The 15348-nt window shown below is 36.2% G+C and overlaps 1 protein-coding gene across 1 annotated transcript; it reads left to right on the top strand.

Moving 5' to 3' along the window:
* The first annotated feature begins 348 nt into the window (after positions 1-348).
* LOC136239752 (uncharacterized) lies at positions 349-13995 on the top strand. The gene is made up of 3 exons (XM_066030480.1): positions 349-491; positions 7117-11969; positions 13671-13995. The coding sequence occupies exons 2-3, from the start codon at positions 7132-7134 to the stop codon at positions 13738-13740; spliced, it is 4908 nt and encodes a 1635-aa protein (XP_065886552.1). The 5' UTR covers positions 349-491; positions 7117-7131; the 3' UTR covers positions 13741-13995.
* The last annotated feature ends 1353 nt before the right edge of the window (positions 13996-15348 follow it).

Raw genomic sequence — 15348 nt, 5'->3', positions numbered from 1 at the left:
TTGATCAAGTAGAAAGTCAAATTCCCCTACCTGGGGGTGAATTATCAGGTCAAATCCCCACATAGTCCCACCCTATGAGGTGGGGATAGGAAGGGGATTTGACAACCAACGTGTTGTAAAAACAGAAGCCACAGTGACAAAGGTACACGAGGTGCTGCGGTTTTATCACGTGTTCTCTCGCACTTCACGTATAAAACTACTGTAAAGGATCTATGCTACTATAGAGCGCTTGTTCAAATTCCCCACCCCTGGGAGCAAAATTTAAATTCAAATCCCCTCCTAACGCCCCACATAGCCCGTACTGGGTGGGGTGGGGCTTGACATTGATAGGTGCATAACGGCTCCCGCAACAGCTTCACGAATCGTTGAGTATTGTTTTGAAATGAGGTGTAGTCATCGTTAAAGCAGAAGTACTCCTGCGAAGAGACTTTTGGGTCGCTAGTTAGAAAAGTCGCTCCGGAATTTCAAGAAGAAAGAGTCAGCTCAGTCAGGTAATGGGAATATAGCTTACAGTGACTACTTGGCTTTAATAATCCGACATGCTAAACATACATGTTAATGGAGTTTAAACATATAAATTGATATCTAATAGTGAGAAGGGGATATATCAGTGGTATGTATAAAGTCTGTCTCTTCAGCTTTGTAGTCACAGCAGGTTTTGCTGATCCAGGTATAGCTAGTGTGGCAGCTACTTGCTCCTTATGTACATATTCTGGTTGAGCCTACAGCACAAACATGGCATATATACATGCAAAAGATAAGATGCACACTGACCATATAATTTATTGTAGCTATATATATTCTGTTGGGAGTCAATATACAGTATTATTATAAATTTATGTATGTATTTTAATATACATGTGCCATTCTTTTTCTTTTTTTTTTCGACCTGCCGGGTCACCCTTGAGGGTAAAATAATCCGAGAAACATAAGATTTATTTGGTATGGCCTAAGTGATACTGTGGTAACATTACAATCCCAGTACAGGCGGCATTGTATAGGGCAATTCATGGGCTTTCTTTCATTGTATAATGTGGTACGGATCGATAATCACGTGACGCTAAGATTGGCTAGGGTCTTCCTCTCTGAGCAAAGATAAGAAGAGTTAAGACCCGGGATTTGCGTTGCTGTGATTATTTATATCAACAAGACACCTCTAATACGAAGGGTGCATCAACAGAATCGCCTCTATTGAACGTTTAGTAACAAAGGTCAACATGAGCAAGCCGCCAACTACTGACAGGAATAGCGTGAAGCGAAAGAAACCCGATGATAACGTCTCCCCTGATACTCTAAGGGCTCAGGCCCTAAGTAAGACCGTTGATATGTGTGCATGTTGTATATAATAAACGTTGTACTAGTACGGGAAAAAAACAGCGAAGCAATACAGTGTTACCTATGTTACTCATGGGTACACGCAACTTGTGAAGGTATTTCAAAAAGCCATTTCAAGTCTCTCAATGAAATCCTATCAGTCAACAATGATAACATTATCTACTTGTGTAAAACCAACAAGTGCAATGTGCGTTTCAAACAGCTGCTAGCTTCTAAAATTGGTCCCTGTGATCAACCTGAAGTTTCCGACCTTTCTTCAAAGGTCGATAACCTTGCTACTCGTAGTGCAAAGCTTGAAAAAGACCTAGCAGAAACAATTGATTTTATTAAAAACGTCAGCACTTCTGCTGGCAAATCAGTCGACACTGACAAGGGAGCCATAGTATCTGCAGCCAGTAGCAGGCCCTTGGCTTCAACCTCCAATATGAACTCATCAAATGACCGTAGATTTAATTTTGTGGTATACGGAATTGAAGAATGTCCTACTAATACAATCAGACGGGCTTGTCTCCAAAAGGATTTTAACTCTGTGTCATCGATCTTCAGTGGACTGGGTGTTACTCCTGACCCTGGGACCATTGTGGACTGCTATGGACTTGGAAAATTCAAAGTACAATCGTCAAGACCAAGGCCTATTCTTGTCAAATTCCATAGTGTTATTCACGTCAACCAAGTCCTAGCCAACAAGAGATCCTTATCAACTCCGGTTTTTATAAAACCTGACCTGTCTCCGGAGGAAAGGACAAGGGAGGCAGTCTTGCTGAAAGAAAGGTGGGAATTGTTACAGAAAGGGTACAGTCGAAGTATCATCAGGATACGTAACAACAGCATCTTTGTGAATAACCATTTATATGGCCAAGTCAAAAACTCTGTCTTTCAGACCTGTCCCACCAGTCTACCTCAAGCCCCTGCAGACCAACCTGTTGCTGCTTCACAACTTATGGACCAACAAACACCATTAATAACCTTAGTATCTCCTGATCCCCCATCCGCTACCAGTAGCCAGCCCAAGTGACTAGATCATGTATGTTTAATGAACACTCGTAGTATAGTCAATAAAATGGATTTGTTTCAGAACTATGTATACTCTAATTCTCCTGATATTATCGCAGTAACTGAGACTTGGCTATCTGAAAAAATATTTGATAATGAAATTTTACCTAACAACTATACAATCATTCGGAAAGATCGCAAAACTCTTGGTGGTGGAGTAATGTTTGCTGTTAAATCTTCTAAATCATATCAAGTGTTACAATCCCCTACCAACCTAGAGATGCTAACTATCAGTATTGGATCTACTTTACCAACTGTGTATTGCTTAGGATATATTCCTCCTGATTCATCGGTTGATTATTGCCAAGAATTTCTGAGCTACATTAACACCCTCAGGGATCTTACTGGCCATTTAATTCTACTGGGAGATTTCAATCTAGGAGATATCAACTGGGATTCCCTATGTGGTCAATCCCCCTTTTCATCGAATTTCTGTGACGTTGTATTTGACCTTAACCTTGTTCAAATGATAGATGAACCTACTCATATAGCTGGTAACATACTTGACCTAGTCCTAACCAATGCTCCTGACAATATTTTGAATCTAAGAATACACTGTGATCCTCCTTTACCTATCCCATCAGACCATTTTGTCATAACCTTTGACTCTCATTCATCATTGAACAAGACAGTGACCAAAGGGCTACACCATTTCTAAATTACTCTAAAGGTAACTACAATGACCTGTGTTACTTTTTATATAACTCTGATTTCACACCTTGTCTCATGTCTGAAGATATTGAATTTGTGTGGTCATACCTTAGCAACACCATTAAAGATGCTCTACCACATTTTATTCCCATAACTACAATTAAACCTAATAGTTAGCCCGTGTGGTTCAATTCCGACATTAGACACTACATCAACTGTCTACGCTCACTTAGACATAAATTTAACAACAACTCTACTGATTACAATAAAAATAAGCTGGAAACCTTCCAAAACCTGCTTCAAGCAAAGATCAGCAATGCTAAAATGACATATGAATCCAAATTAGTCACTACATCTGACAATCCCAAAAATTTACAAATATATCAGAGGGTTTACAAAATCCAAATCTATCCCCTCCACTATGTATCACAATTCTACAACATTCGACTGTGATAATGATAAAGCCAATGCTTTCAACAATTACTTTTACTCAATTTTTAATAACACTTCCACTGATTTACCGCCTTCTTTTAACTCCTATTGTCCTGTATCACTCTGTCATATTACAATCACTGAAGCTGATGTCTATGAAGCATTGGTAAGCTTAGACACATCCAAGGCCATGGGCCCAGACGGCATCCCACCCGTTCTACTTTCTAAGTGTGCTTCGGTCCTCTATAAACCTCTTCACTATCTTTTCAATCTGACATTAAAATTTGGTTATCTTCCTTGTGAATGGAAAGTTCACAAAATAATTCCTGTGTTTAAATCTGGTGACCCTATCCATATCAACAACTACCGACCGATATCCTTACTCAGTAATACTTCTAAAGTGTTGGAACGAATACTGCATGATAAAATTATTGGACATGTTACTAGCAGAATAAATCCTGCCCAGTTTGGATTTATTCAGAATCATTCATCAGTACAACAACTCCTTTTAGTTTTATTTGACATTTTTACCTCTCGTCATCAACTGGATATCATTTACCTGGATATCACCAAGGCTTTTGATACTATTTCTCATTCACATCTACTTCACAAACTTCGTATGTTCGATATTGGCGGTGAACTCTGGTCATGGTTTCTGGCATACGTTACTAATAGGTCTCAATCTGTATCAATTAATGGCTGTAATTCCAATCTTCTCCCTGTTAAATCAGGAGTACCTCAAGGTAGTATACTTGGTCCTTTATTATTCATTATTTACATGAATGATATCTCCTGTGCCATCACTTAGTGATTATACAGTAAAATCTTTCTTTTTGCAGATGATACAAAATGCTTTAAACATATCAAAGTACCAAGCGACATGCAGCTCTTACAACATGCTTATCAAATTGGAGCACAACATCTCTTTTGTCATTTCATTCCTCTAAAAGTACCCATCTGTCGTTTAAATGTAAATTTACATCCACTTATAACATCAATGGCAATCCTATAAACACTTCCCATTTGCATAAAGACCTAGGTGTCCTGATTAGTGATAATCTCAATTGGAACGAGCATCATGACTACATTCTAAAGAAAGCCTATAAGACTCTGGGACTTGTACGTAGAACCTTTTGTAAAACCATTGTGCCTCGGTTACGCTCAAACTATATATATCCTTAGTAAGATCGCAGCTCCTATACTGTGCACCAGTGTGGCGACCTCATCTCTTAAAAGACATTTCCAAAATTGAACAACTTCAACGTAGGGCAACTAAATATATTTTACAAGACTTCTCCTCAGACTGCAAAACACGGCTGACAAAACTCAATTTGCTTCCATTAATGTACATCTTTGAAATATCAGACATAATCTTTTTTGTCAACTCTCTGAAACATCCCACTCCAAGCTTCAATATCAACCTCTACATTTCATTCTCCCATAGTACTACAAGATCCAATTTAGTCAAGCTACACCACAACATATCCTTTACTAATAAAGAGCGTCATTTTTATTTCAACCGAATCTGTCGCCTTTGGAATTCCCTACCAATCATTGATATAAGTTTGCCTATAGAAACCATCAAAAGACGCATCAAATCTTTTCTCTGGAATCATTTTATCACAAACTTCAATTCTACTGACCCACACAAATATCACTATCTCTGTCCGTGTGGTAACTGTGTCAGCAATCATCTTGTCATGAACTTTGATCTCTTGTAGTTACATACTAATTGATTTATAATTAAATAAATAAGTAACTTACTGTAGTTAAGTAATTAATTTTTGTAACATACTCAGGCCACTAGCACAGGTTGCTAGTGGACCCTCAGCATGGACTAATATTGTTTTCATGAATGTATAACCACTGTATCTGTATGTAGTTGTACCCATGCTGAAAAGCCTTATAAATAAATAAATAAATGTGCTGTTGTACTTTTGTGTTTTCTGAATATATTACAAAACACATGTATTTTGTATTGGACAAGGGAATTACAAGGAATGACAAGGTTTTTTTAATCAGCTTGTTTTGACAAACCTGAGGTAGTGAAAGGGTTATAAAGTAGATATTACATCTTTTTAATGTTTAATTCCTTAGAATTAGGGGTAAAACTTAGATTTCTGTGAAAAAAAATTTGACCATTGAGGTTTTGGCTGTGATTTGACAAAATGTACTGAGTAGTTTTGATATGTGTGCTAAAAGTCAGCAAATTTGCACCACAAATAGCTCATGTGACTCTTTGATGCACCATTTTGGTAGCTGTCAAAGAGCTGTACATTAAGGAAAAAAATAATCATAATAAGCAGCTATAAATCAACAGTACAACTCCTTGCTTTGCATGCACATTGTATTTTTGAGTGGAGGTGACTGGTACAGAATGGTTGCAAATAACCATGTGTTTGCTGTTTTGCCATCCGCAAGATACTAAACTCATGCTACTGTTTAGTGGCTTTCTATGAAGGTGACCTTTATTCAGAGGGTCTTACAAGTAAGGGTGCACTGTGGACCATTTATTGAGGTATTTATAACAGAAAACAGAAGTTCAAAATGTTATTGCAAAACTCAGGTATAAGCATTTGTTCAATTGTGCCAATTTAGGGACTATTTTCAATGGAGAGATATGGAGAAAATTTTGCCTATTTTTAAGGACAATATTGCGTATAACTCCACCATCCTTTGATGGATTTTTAAAAACTAAGTGTTTTATGAGGTTCTCAGGGAGTACTGCACAAGGCTATGCTACTGTTTCCTGAAATAAAAACTGTTTCCATTAATTTTAAAATTCTCCCTGAATCGCTACTTGCTCATATCTATGTACATCATACATAATATAGTGTAATAGCTTTAAGTAACATAACTTATGGCTTGTTGTGTGTATTCACGGCCCTGGTTTTATCAGGACCACATTGAATCCTATGGACAACAGAGCATGTAACTTCGTAAAAAGCGAAATTCAAATATGGCTGCCGTGTACTATAATAAGTAACTTTTAAAATTTCTTAATTAGGATATTATGCGGAGGCGCATGCTCACGTTTCTGTTGTGATGAAGCAAAGCTACCGTAATTTTCCGGTTCGTTGTCAAAAATTAACTCCACGCATGCTCATAAGCAATGTTGCACGTGATGTAAATATGTTCTAAACATCATAGCAAATGCTTATGATCAAAGAATGAACGGTTCTCTATCTTCAATCAACTGATTGTGTTAGTTTACTGATACTTTTATCCACTAAATATTCACGAAAAGATTTGAATTTTTACTGCACATGCGCAGATCTTATTTCCGTTTGTGACAACAAACTGGAAGTTCAATGGCACGACGGAGGAACAGTAGCACAGGCTTTGCAGGACAGTCTTTCTACAGTCGATAATCATGCGAATGAAATTAGTTACTCCGCTTGACTATTCCAAGCTTTACCTTGACTTGATGATCTTCCTATCAAAGTAGCTTTGCTACCTTCACACTAGACAATGGAGTAGCAGCCCATTCAATGTATCCCTGTTGCGCGTTTCTCCCGTAGCACTGGTATAGTGTACGGAGTTACACACTCCCTTGTCCATAGGATTCGATGCGCTCCTGTTTATATATATGGCTTTGATCATAGCTATATGGTATCTGTGAGTATAAATATGTTGCTTGTTTAGACAGTGTTTAAACCAATGCCAGCAATCATGCTGCTAGTGAAGATTACAATTATTCTTCTATTAATGATCTTCAGCATTGAAGGAGATAACAATGGTGAGTACGTTGCTAGTGGTTCTGGTAGTCAAAATGATCAAGGTGACTTTCTCTGTTGTGTTGTTGGAAATCAGTCTTTTAATTCAATTGACAATGCACTTAAAAGTGCTACTAACAATACCATTATCAGCATAAAAATTGATGTTGTGCTGTCTTCTAAAGTTGTTCTAGAAAATGTTAAAAATATTACTCTTATTGGGGACAATAATGTGACTGTAGATTGTAATGGAATTGGAGCAGTCAAGTTTGTTTCCTGTAGCAAAGTGACAGTTGAAGGTATCACCTGGAAGAGCTGTGGTTTTATAAACATGTCAACCCACCCAGGAATTGAGTTTTACAGATCATCTAACATTGTATTTCAACATTGCAGTATCTATAATTCAACAGTACAAGCTGTTGTATTCTCAGATGTGTCAGGAAATGTATTCATAAATCATTGCTACTTTGTACATAGTGTTAATGACCAATGCCAAGATCACGGTTCAGCAATATACTTATCTAGAAATGTCAGTCCTTTTCAACTCTTTTTGGTGATTGATAATTGCAATTTTTCTTCCAATGGAGCCACTACAAGTGTGATCTATATTGATAATTCAGTAAGAAACCAGTTTGATTCCATATACTTGCAAAATTCTGTGTTTGATATGAATAAATGTACCCCCATTTACATTTTGCATCAAAATTTGCATATTAATGGGAGTGTAAGGTTCTGGAATAATGAAGCAAATGATGGCGGTGGAATTTTCAGCACTGATTCGATTATCACATTTCATGACAAGACTCATGTTGAATTCACCAATAATTTAGCAAATAATAGAGGAGGGGCTTTTTATCTTGAAGATTCTGAAATGTACTTTAGACAAAACTCTTCTGCATATTTTGATAGCAATAAGGCAGCAATAGGAGGTGGTGCATTGTTCTATGCAACTAATTCAAAATTTGAGGTCTCTGGGAATTCTTATTTAATATTTCGGAATAATAGAGCTGGTGAGTTGGGGGGTGCGATATATTGTAACGATCGTGTCAGTCTCCTGTTTGATGAAAACTCAGAAATAATATTTAATGCCAATGATGCTCCCAGTGGAGGAGCTGTATATGTTCATGACCATGGAAATATCTCATTTGATGGAGACTCATCAGTAACATTCGCTAACAACACTGCTTACTATGGAGGAGCTTTGTATGTTGAAGCTAATGCTGAAATATCATTTGAGGCTAACTCAAATCTGACCTTCATTGGCAACCAAGCTGATTTTTTTGGAGGAGTTATATATAGCAATAACAACGCTGATGTATCATTTGATGGAAATTCATCGGTGATATTCACAAATAACGAAGCTATGATTGGAGGAGCTGTTTACTGTGAAAATTTTTCCAATATGACAATTAATGGAAACACAAGAGTGGCTTTTAATAAAAATTTTGCATTAAATTTTGGAGGAGCTATACATATCAGAGACCATTGCAATGTTATATTTGATGGACATGTAATTATGAATTTAACCAATAACATTGCTTTGTTTGGAGGGGCTTTGGATGCTGAATATTATTCTAACATATCATTTGATGGAATCTCAATAGTTACATTCAATGAAAACAATGCTACATCATTTGGAGGAGCTATTTATATCACTCAGCATTGCAGTTGTTACTTTAATGGAAATACAACTGTGATATTTAGTAAAAATCATGGGGGCATCTCTGGAGGAGCTATTGGCATTTATGAACATTGCAATGTGAAACATGATGGAAATGCAAGAGTGACATTTAGTGGCAACCACGCTGTAAATTCTGGAGGAGCTTTGGATTCTGAAATATATTCTGATATACTATTTGGAGGAAACACGGTAGTGAAATTTCATGAGAACTTTGTTGTAATGAATGGGGGAGGTTTGTGTTCTCAAAGTAATTCTAAAATATTGCTTGATGGCAACTCGACAGTGGAATTTATTAATAACATTGCTAGGTTTGGAGGAGCTATTTACTCTGAAGATCATTCTAATATATTCTTTGCTGGAAACTCAGCAGTGACACTGAATGTAAACCATGCTAGGGATGGAGGGGCCATGTACTCAGAAGGTCAATCTAACATATTGATTAATAAACATTCTGCAGTGACATTTAAAGGGAATGTTGCAAGTAGAAGTGGAGGAGCTGTGTACAAAATATATTCTAAAATTTCATTCATGGGAAATTCGATTGTTACATTCAACAAAAACATGGCCTTTTCAGGTGGAGCTCTATGTACTGAAGATCATAGTACTACTTTATTTAGTATCAATTCAACTGTCACATTTACTGACAATAATGCTGTATTCTATGGAGGAGCTGTCATCTGTACTACCTCTAATGTATTATTTGGAGGATCAACAGTGAAGTTTAATGACAATCATGCTTTGTATGGAGGAGCAGTTTCCACTGAAAATTCTTCTAGTGTATTATTTTATGGAGATAATGAAGTGACGTTTGAAGGTAACAATGCTGAAAAAGATGGTGGAGCTATTTACAGTAGCACTAACTCTACTATCACACTTGAAGGGAATACCTCAGTAACTTTTATAAGCAACAATGCTGAACATGGAGGAGCTGTTTATATTTTTCAGTCCAACATGTTTTTTCAGAAACGAACATTAGCAGTGTTTAGTTACAATAAAGCCATGGAAAATGGTGGTGCCATATATCTCACTAATAGCTTCAATGTGACGTTAAACAATGGATCCAATGTTAAATTTCTACGTAACAGTGCTGGGCTCTTTGGTGGAGCCATATATGGTGAAATAACAGAAAGTAACAAGGGTAAAATTTTATCTGGCTCTACAAGCTTAGTTTCATATAATAACACAGCTTTTATAGGCCCTGATGTGTACATAAATGTACATGGATCATGTAATGAAATTTGCTTCAATAACAGTGTAATAGGCTTAAAAGTAATACACAACAATCCTCCACGTAAACTAGTTCTATATGATCCAGCCATCTGTGTTGATAATCAAATCACATGTGAACGATACCTTCTTAAAAATGTTATGTTGGGTCAAGATCTGAAAGTTGGTGCTTGTGTATTGGGGCTGTTTGACAAACCTGCAGATAGAACAGACTTTTTAGTAAATAGCAGTGATGAAAGTTACTTTATTGATGGCGCAAGATTTGTGTCAGTAGCTTGTGAAGCATTTGAAGATGTCAGTGTAATAGGAAAAGAAATTTCACATTCTAGTAATTTTTCTATGCATATTACATCACATGCTACTGGTACTGAGAAGAAATTTTCTGTTGAACTAATAACTGAGCTATCACCATGTCACCCTGGTTTCCATTATGATAATGACACACAAAGATGTGTATGTTATAGTGACAATGATGCTGTGTCTTGTGCTGGTAGTACATCATTTATTAAAAGAGGATACTGGTTTGGCTTAGTCAGCCGAAAGTCAACGGTTTCTATTTGTCCAAATAGTTATTGCAATTTTACATGCTGTGAAAGCAGAAATGGATTTTATCGGCTTTCACCAGTGCGAGCAAATCAGTGTAATTCACACAGATGTGGTACTGCTTGTGGTAGTTGTACAGAAGGCTATACACTCTCATTTGATTCTGTGAAATGTGTCAGTGTTGACAAGTGTACTGCTGGATGGACAGCACTGGTGATCACATTATCAGTGATATACTGGATAGTCATAGTTATACTAGTATTTATTGTGACATCCTGTCATGTTGGGATTGGTTATTTGTATGCTATTACATACTATTACAGTATGTTAGAAATCCTACTGGGCCATAATTTGTTCTTATCACCAGGGTTGTTTACTTCTGTTAGCATTATGTCTAGCATTGTTAAAGTCACACCACAATTTCTGGGACAGTTGTGCTTGGTAAAAAACATGAGTGGAATTGACCAGCAGTTTATTCATTTTGTACATCCACTAGCTATCACAGTCATTATAGCAATGATCTGCCTATCAGCACGGATTTCCTATAAGTTTACAGCATTTGTGAGTCGGGGTATTGTCCGTGTCATATGTTACCTGTTGTTGTTATCGTATACGTCTGTGACGACAACTTCATTACTACTTCTGAGATCAATAACGTTTCATAATGTGGATAAGGTTTACACTTACCTGTCACCTGACATGGAGCTTTTTCATGGACGCCATTTGCCATATGCCATTGTAGCAGTGTTGTGTACAATTGTGATAGTGACTGGTCTTCCGCTCCTCCTTCTAATTGAGCCATTCATTAATCACAAGGTCAACTTCACTAGGATAAAGCCATTGCTGGACCAGTTTCAAGGATGTTACAAAAACAAATATCGTTGTTTTGCAGCTTATTACATGATTTGCAAACTTGTAATTATCCTAATAATTGTTGTTAACCCACCTATCAACAGTCTTTACCAGTTCTTGCTTATTTTTTCAAGCACAGTACTGGCTTTTATTCCAGTGATGTTAAAGCCATATGCTACAAAGATACTTAACATTTTTGATGGGTTTATTCTTTGGATGATGATTTTAGTTACAATGATACCTCTTGTTGATGATTTTAGTGAAGATTTGTCATTTGCTTTAGTCATTATTACCCTAGTATTGCCACTTATGATGTTTGTTGCTATGGAGATGTTGATGAACAAAAAGAATATCAAGAAAATTGCTACTTATTGTAGACCCGCTCCTGAAGTTAGGAATGATAACAATGAAACACCATTGAATGATATTGGTATTATTGTAGATGATAGTAGGAGAACGAATGCCACCATAGTTGACATGTGAGTGCATTATTATTATTATTATACTTATAAGCCAGGAGTGGGGAACCAAATTTTGTATTGAAAGTTATACAGTGGAGTTTGAAGTACAGTATACACCAGGAATGCATATCATTCTGGGGCATGTCTCCCCCTGGAAAAGTTTTAAATTTTATATAGCAGCTATGAAATTGTATTTTAAAATTTTCATTGTGTTGTTACAGGTAAATTCATAGATACTGGAGGGTTTGTAAAGTGTTTCTGTTTATTATATCTATGGTAACTAAATACATAAGTATGTATCTACCTTAAAGCTTTTAAAAATATAGAATTTGACTGTTATTATAGTGATTGACTGCTTTATAAGAGTATACATCTTCATCTTTTGATACGACCATTGGTAATAAAAGTAGGGGCCATGGATCCTTGTCCTCTCCCATTTCCACTACCTATTTTTCCCTTTAAGCAGTTTTTGCATCATATTCACTGTTTCATTCATGTATGACATTGTGCAACCAAATATTATATTTGCTATGAAAAATGTTATTTGCTACAATATGCTTTAATTTAATTGGGCCGTAATACATTTTAAAGTATATATAGCTAGAGGGCATCTGTGCTGCACTCTATGCTGGGGCGGATCCAGGGGGGGGGGCTTCATATTTAGGCTTTACTTGATCAATATACTGAGTATTATAATGAAATTTTGTCTTAGCATAATTATATGATCACTAATAATACAAATACTCATAAAACCACCTTATAAACATCTTTCCAAGGTATTATCAGTGGATTTATGCTAAAGTTTATGCAACAAGGACCAGGATCAGCATTGGAGGCGTACAAGATCGAGATACTCTAATAGAGCAGTCAGCTAACTACTCTAATAGAACATTCACTGGAAACATGTAGTTGGTTCTGTTATGAAATGTTTCCAAATCTGCCTGCACCTATAGCTACATACAATGAAGTGCATTGGTCTGCATGTTTAAAGGACTTCATTCATCTACTTGTGTAGTTAACATGTATGGCAATACTTAATTCAGGTACACAATTACCATTGAAAATGCTCTCAAATTCAATCTTGTATTGTTCAAATTTCAAAATTTTCTACTTTCAACATTATTATATTATTCTAACATGCACCTATTCTTGGTTGTCCATACCTACCCAAACTTTTCCATTAGCAAAATGCTTCAGAGAGCCATACCTATAATCTAAAGGCAGTATATAAAATATCTACAGGCAGAAAATATTATGAATTTTATGTGGAAATGTCTCCAAATTGCAGTATTTTAGCATCAATTTTTCAAAATTTTCCTGGGGGGGCATGCCCCCATGCAGACCCCCCTAGTTCCAGCATGCTGGGAAACACCTCTACCCAAGAGATTATTACCTTGACTTAGCCCCCCCCCCCCCCCCCCCCCTTTTATAAATCCTAGATCCGCCCCTGCTATGATACATTGCTTCCCTGAATTACTTAGATAGGCGCATGTATAATTATTGATTTTCAAGAACTCCAGACTGTAAACTTTGAATGAATTTCATAGTGATACTGGATTGGTAAATTAAAGCAATACAATTGAGGCAACTGTATCTAGTTATATATTAAAAAAAACAATCATATAAAATTAAAGATTTTTCTAACAATAGGCATTCAGCATCATCATGAGCTCCCAGCATACGTATATAAATACTATAACTCTTTTTTGTTATTAATAGCACTACTGATGATGATGCTATCTATTACCGTGAATCTTTCATGGAAGTGATGAACGAGATCGAAGACTGATCACATGTATGATCCAATATGAGTTTAGTCATGACTGGTGAATATATTATATAGCTCACATGTATATAACATTGTATTATATATACATACTACTGTATTGCAGCCATTGAGTTTTTTGCACATGAACTTATTCACATTAAATTGTACATAGTATGATGGTATGCTGCAGCTGTAGCCATGTGTATAATTAACTTACTTCTTAGTCTTCAAATACATACTAAATATATTTGTTTTGATCTATTCGACAATGGTTCTGTAAAGCATATGGTTCTGTAAAGCATCACATTACTATATAGTACTATAGTACCCCCAAACAAAGTATCCCTGCATGTTATAGTTATATCACAGCAGGAGTATATAGAATGTCTTAGTTATTGACATGAGTTGCAAAGCAGAGGACAAGTGTCAACTAGATATTCTACAACTGCTTTGAGAAAACTGGCTTATATCCAAGTGAAAGACTTGTGAATACTTTGATGTATTTGGCCTTGTATGCAGCTTGCATAAACATATGTGACTGGGCCTGCGAAAATAGGGCATGTGGGCACAAACTACACCCCGTCATTCTACAGGTCATATCTCAGTACTGAGACAGAATAATTGAATTCTGTAACTTGTATTATAAAGCCAATTAAATACGTATGAAGAGCTGTAAATTACATTGCTATAGCACAATGGTACAAAAAATAATGAATCATTGAAGTTTGAAAAAGTAGGCAAAAATCATGTGCCCACATGCCCTATTTTCGCAGGCCCGGTCACATATTGTGTTGGCATAGAAGAATTTTGATTGCCAATATAGCACATTGGTGTTTAGTTGATTTTGCTGTATTGCTGTTTGCAATAAACACTTCTTTTTGTCAAAGGCAATAATGTAACACCTTACTGGACTGAATGGTAACTAACTTCAGTTCCAGTAAATTCTTTGAAGTTTGCAATTGACTACATATAAGGACATGTTACACAATAATCTAAACTGGAACTGCCTGCATAACTTGAATTAATATTATGTGCCAGGTTATACACAAATCTTTCACAGTGTCTTTAGACTGATTCAACAACTAAGATGTCCTATGTATAAGGGTCCCATTCCATGCATGCATACATGCAGGCATATTCTAGGATTGGTTTGATAAAAGACTTGTAACAACTCATTTTGACAGAGATTGGACAACTATGAAGGTTATGTTGCAAAAATACTTTTATGCTGTTAGCTATAGTTTTGTTAGTTATTTGTTTGATGTGTTCCGCAAGTCCTAGGTACTTGGCATGTATCAGTTCTTGTATTATGGTATATTGTATAAAGTACAATGGAGGCTTGAGCTAATTATATTTTGAAAATAGCCTATTATGTCCAAAATTATTCAACATGCTCTAGAGTTGGCTGTTTTTATTAGAGTATATATATCTGACTGCTAGCTGTATTAAAGTAAGTGTCGGCTCTATTAGAGTATCTCAATCTTATTTCTGCAAAATGTGAATAATCAGCCAAGAAACAATAACATTGCACATTTTCTTGATATGAAATGTGGTATTAAGGTGTAGTGCATTTTTTTGCTGTATTTTGGCAAGTGCATTGCACGTTTAATTAAAAATCTTGAAAATTGT

The sequence above is a fragment of the Dysidea avara genome, chromosome 12, assembly GCF_963678975.1.
Source record: "Dysidea avara chromosome 12, odDysAvar1.4, whole genome shotgun sequence".
In the NCBI taxonomy this organism is placed as follows: domain Eukaryota; kingdom Metazoa; phylum Porifera; class Demospongiae; order Dictyoceratida; family Dysideidae; genus Dysidea; species Dysidea avara.
The sequence above is the reverse complement of the archived record's forward strand: the minus strand, read 5'-3'. Positions and strand labels throughout refer to the sequence as shown.

Excerpts from the sequence above, each read along its gene's own strand:
- LOC136239752 (XM_066030480.1), top strand. The coding sequence starts at position 7,132 with ATGCCAGCAATCATGCTGCTAGTGAAGATTACAATTATTCTTCTATTA. Across the intron at positions 11,970-13,670 it reads AATGCCACCATAGTTGACAT|CACTACTGATGATGATGCTA; the intron begins GTGAGTGCATTA and ends TGTTATTAATAG.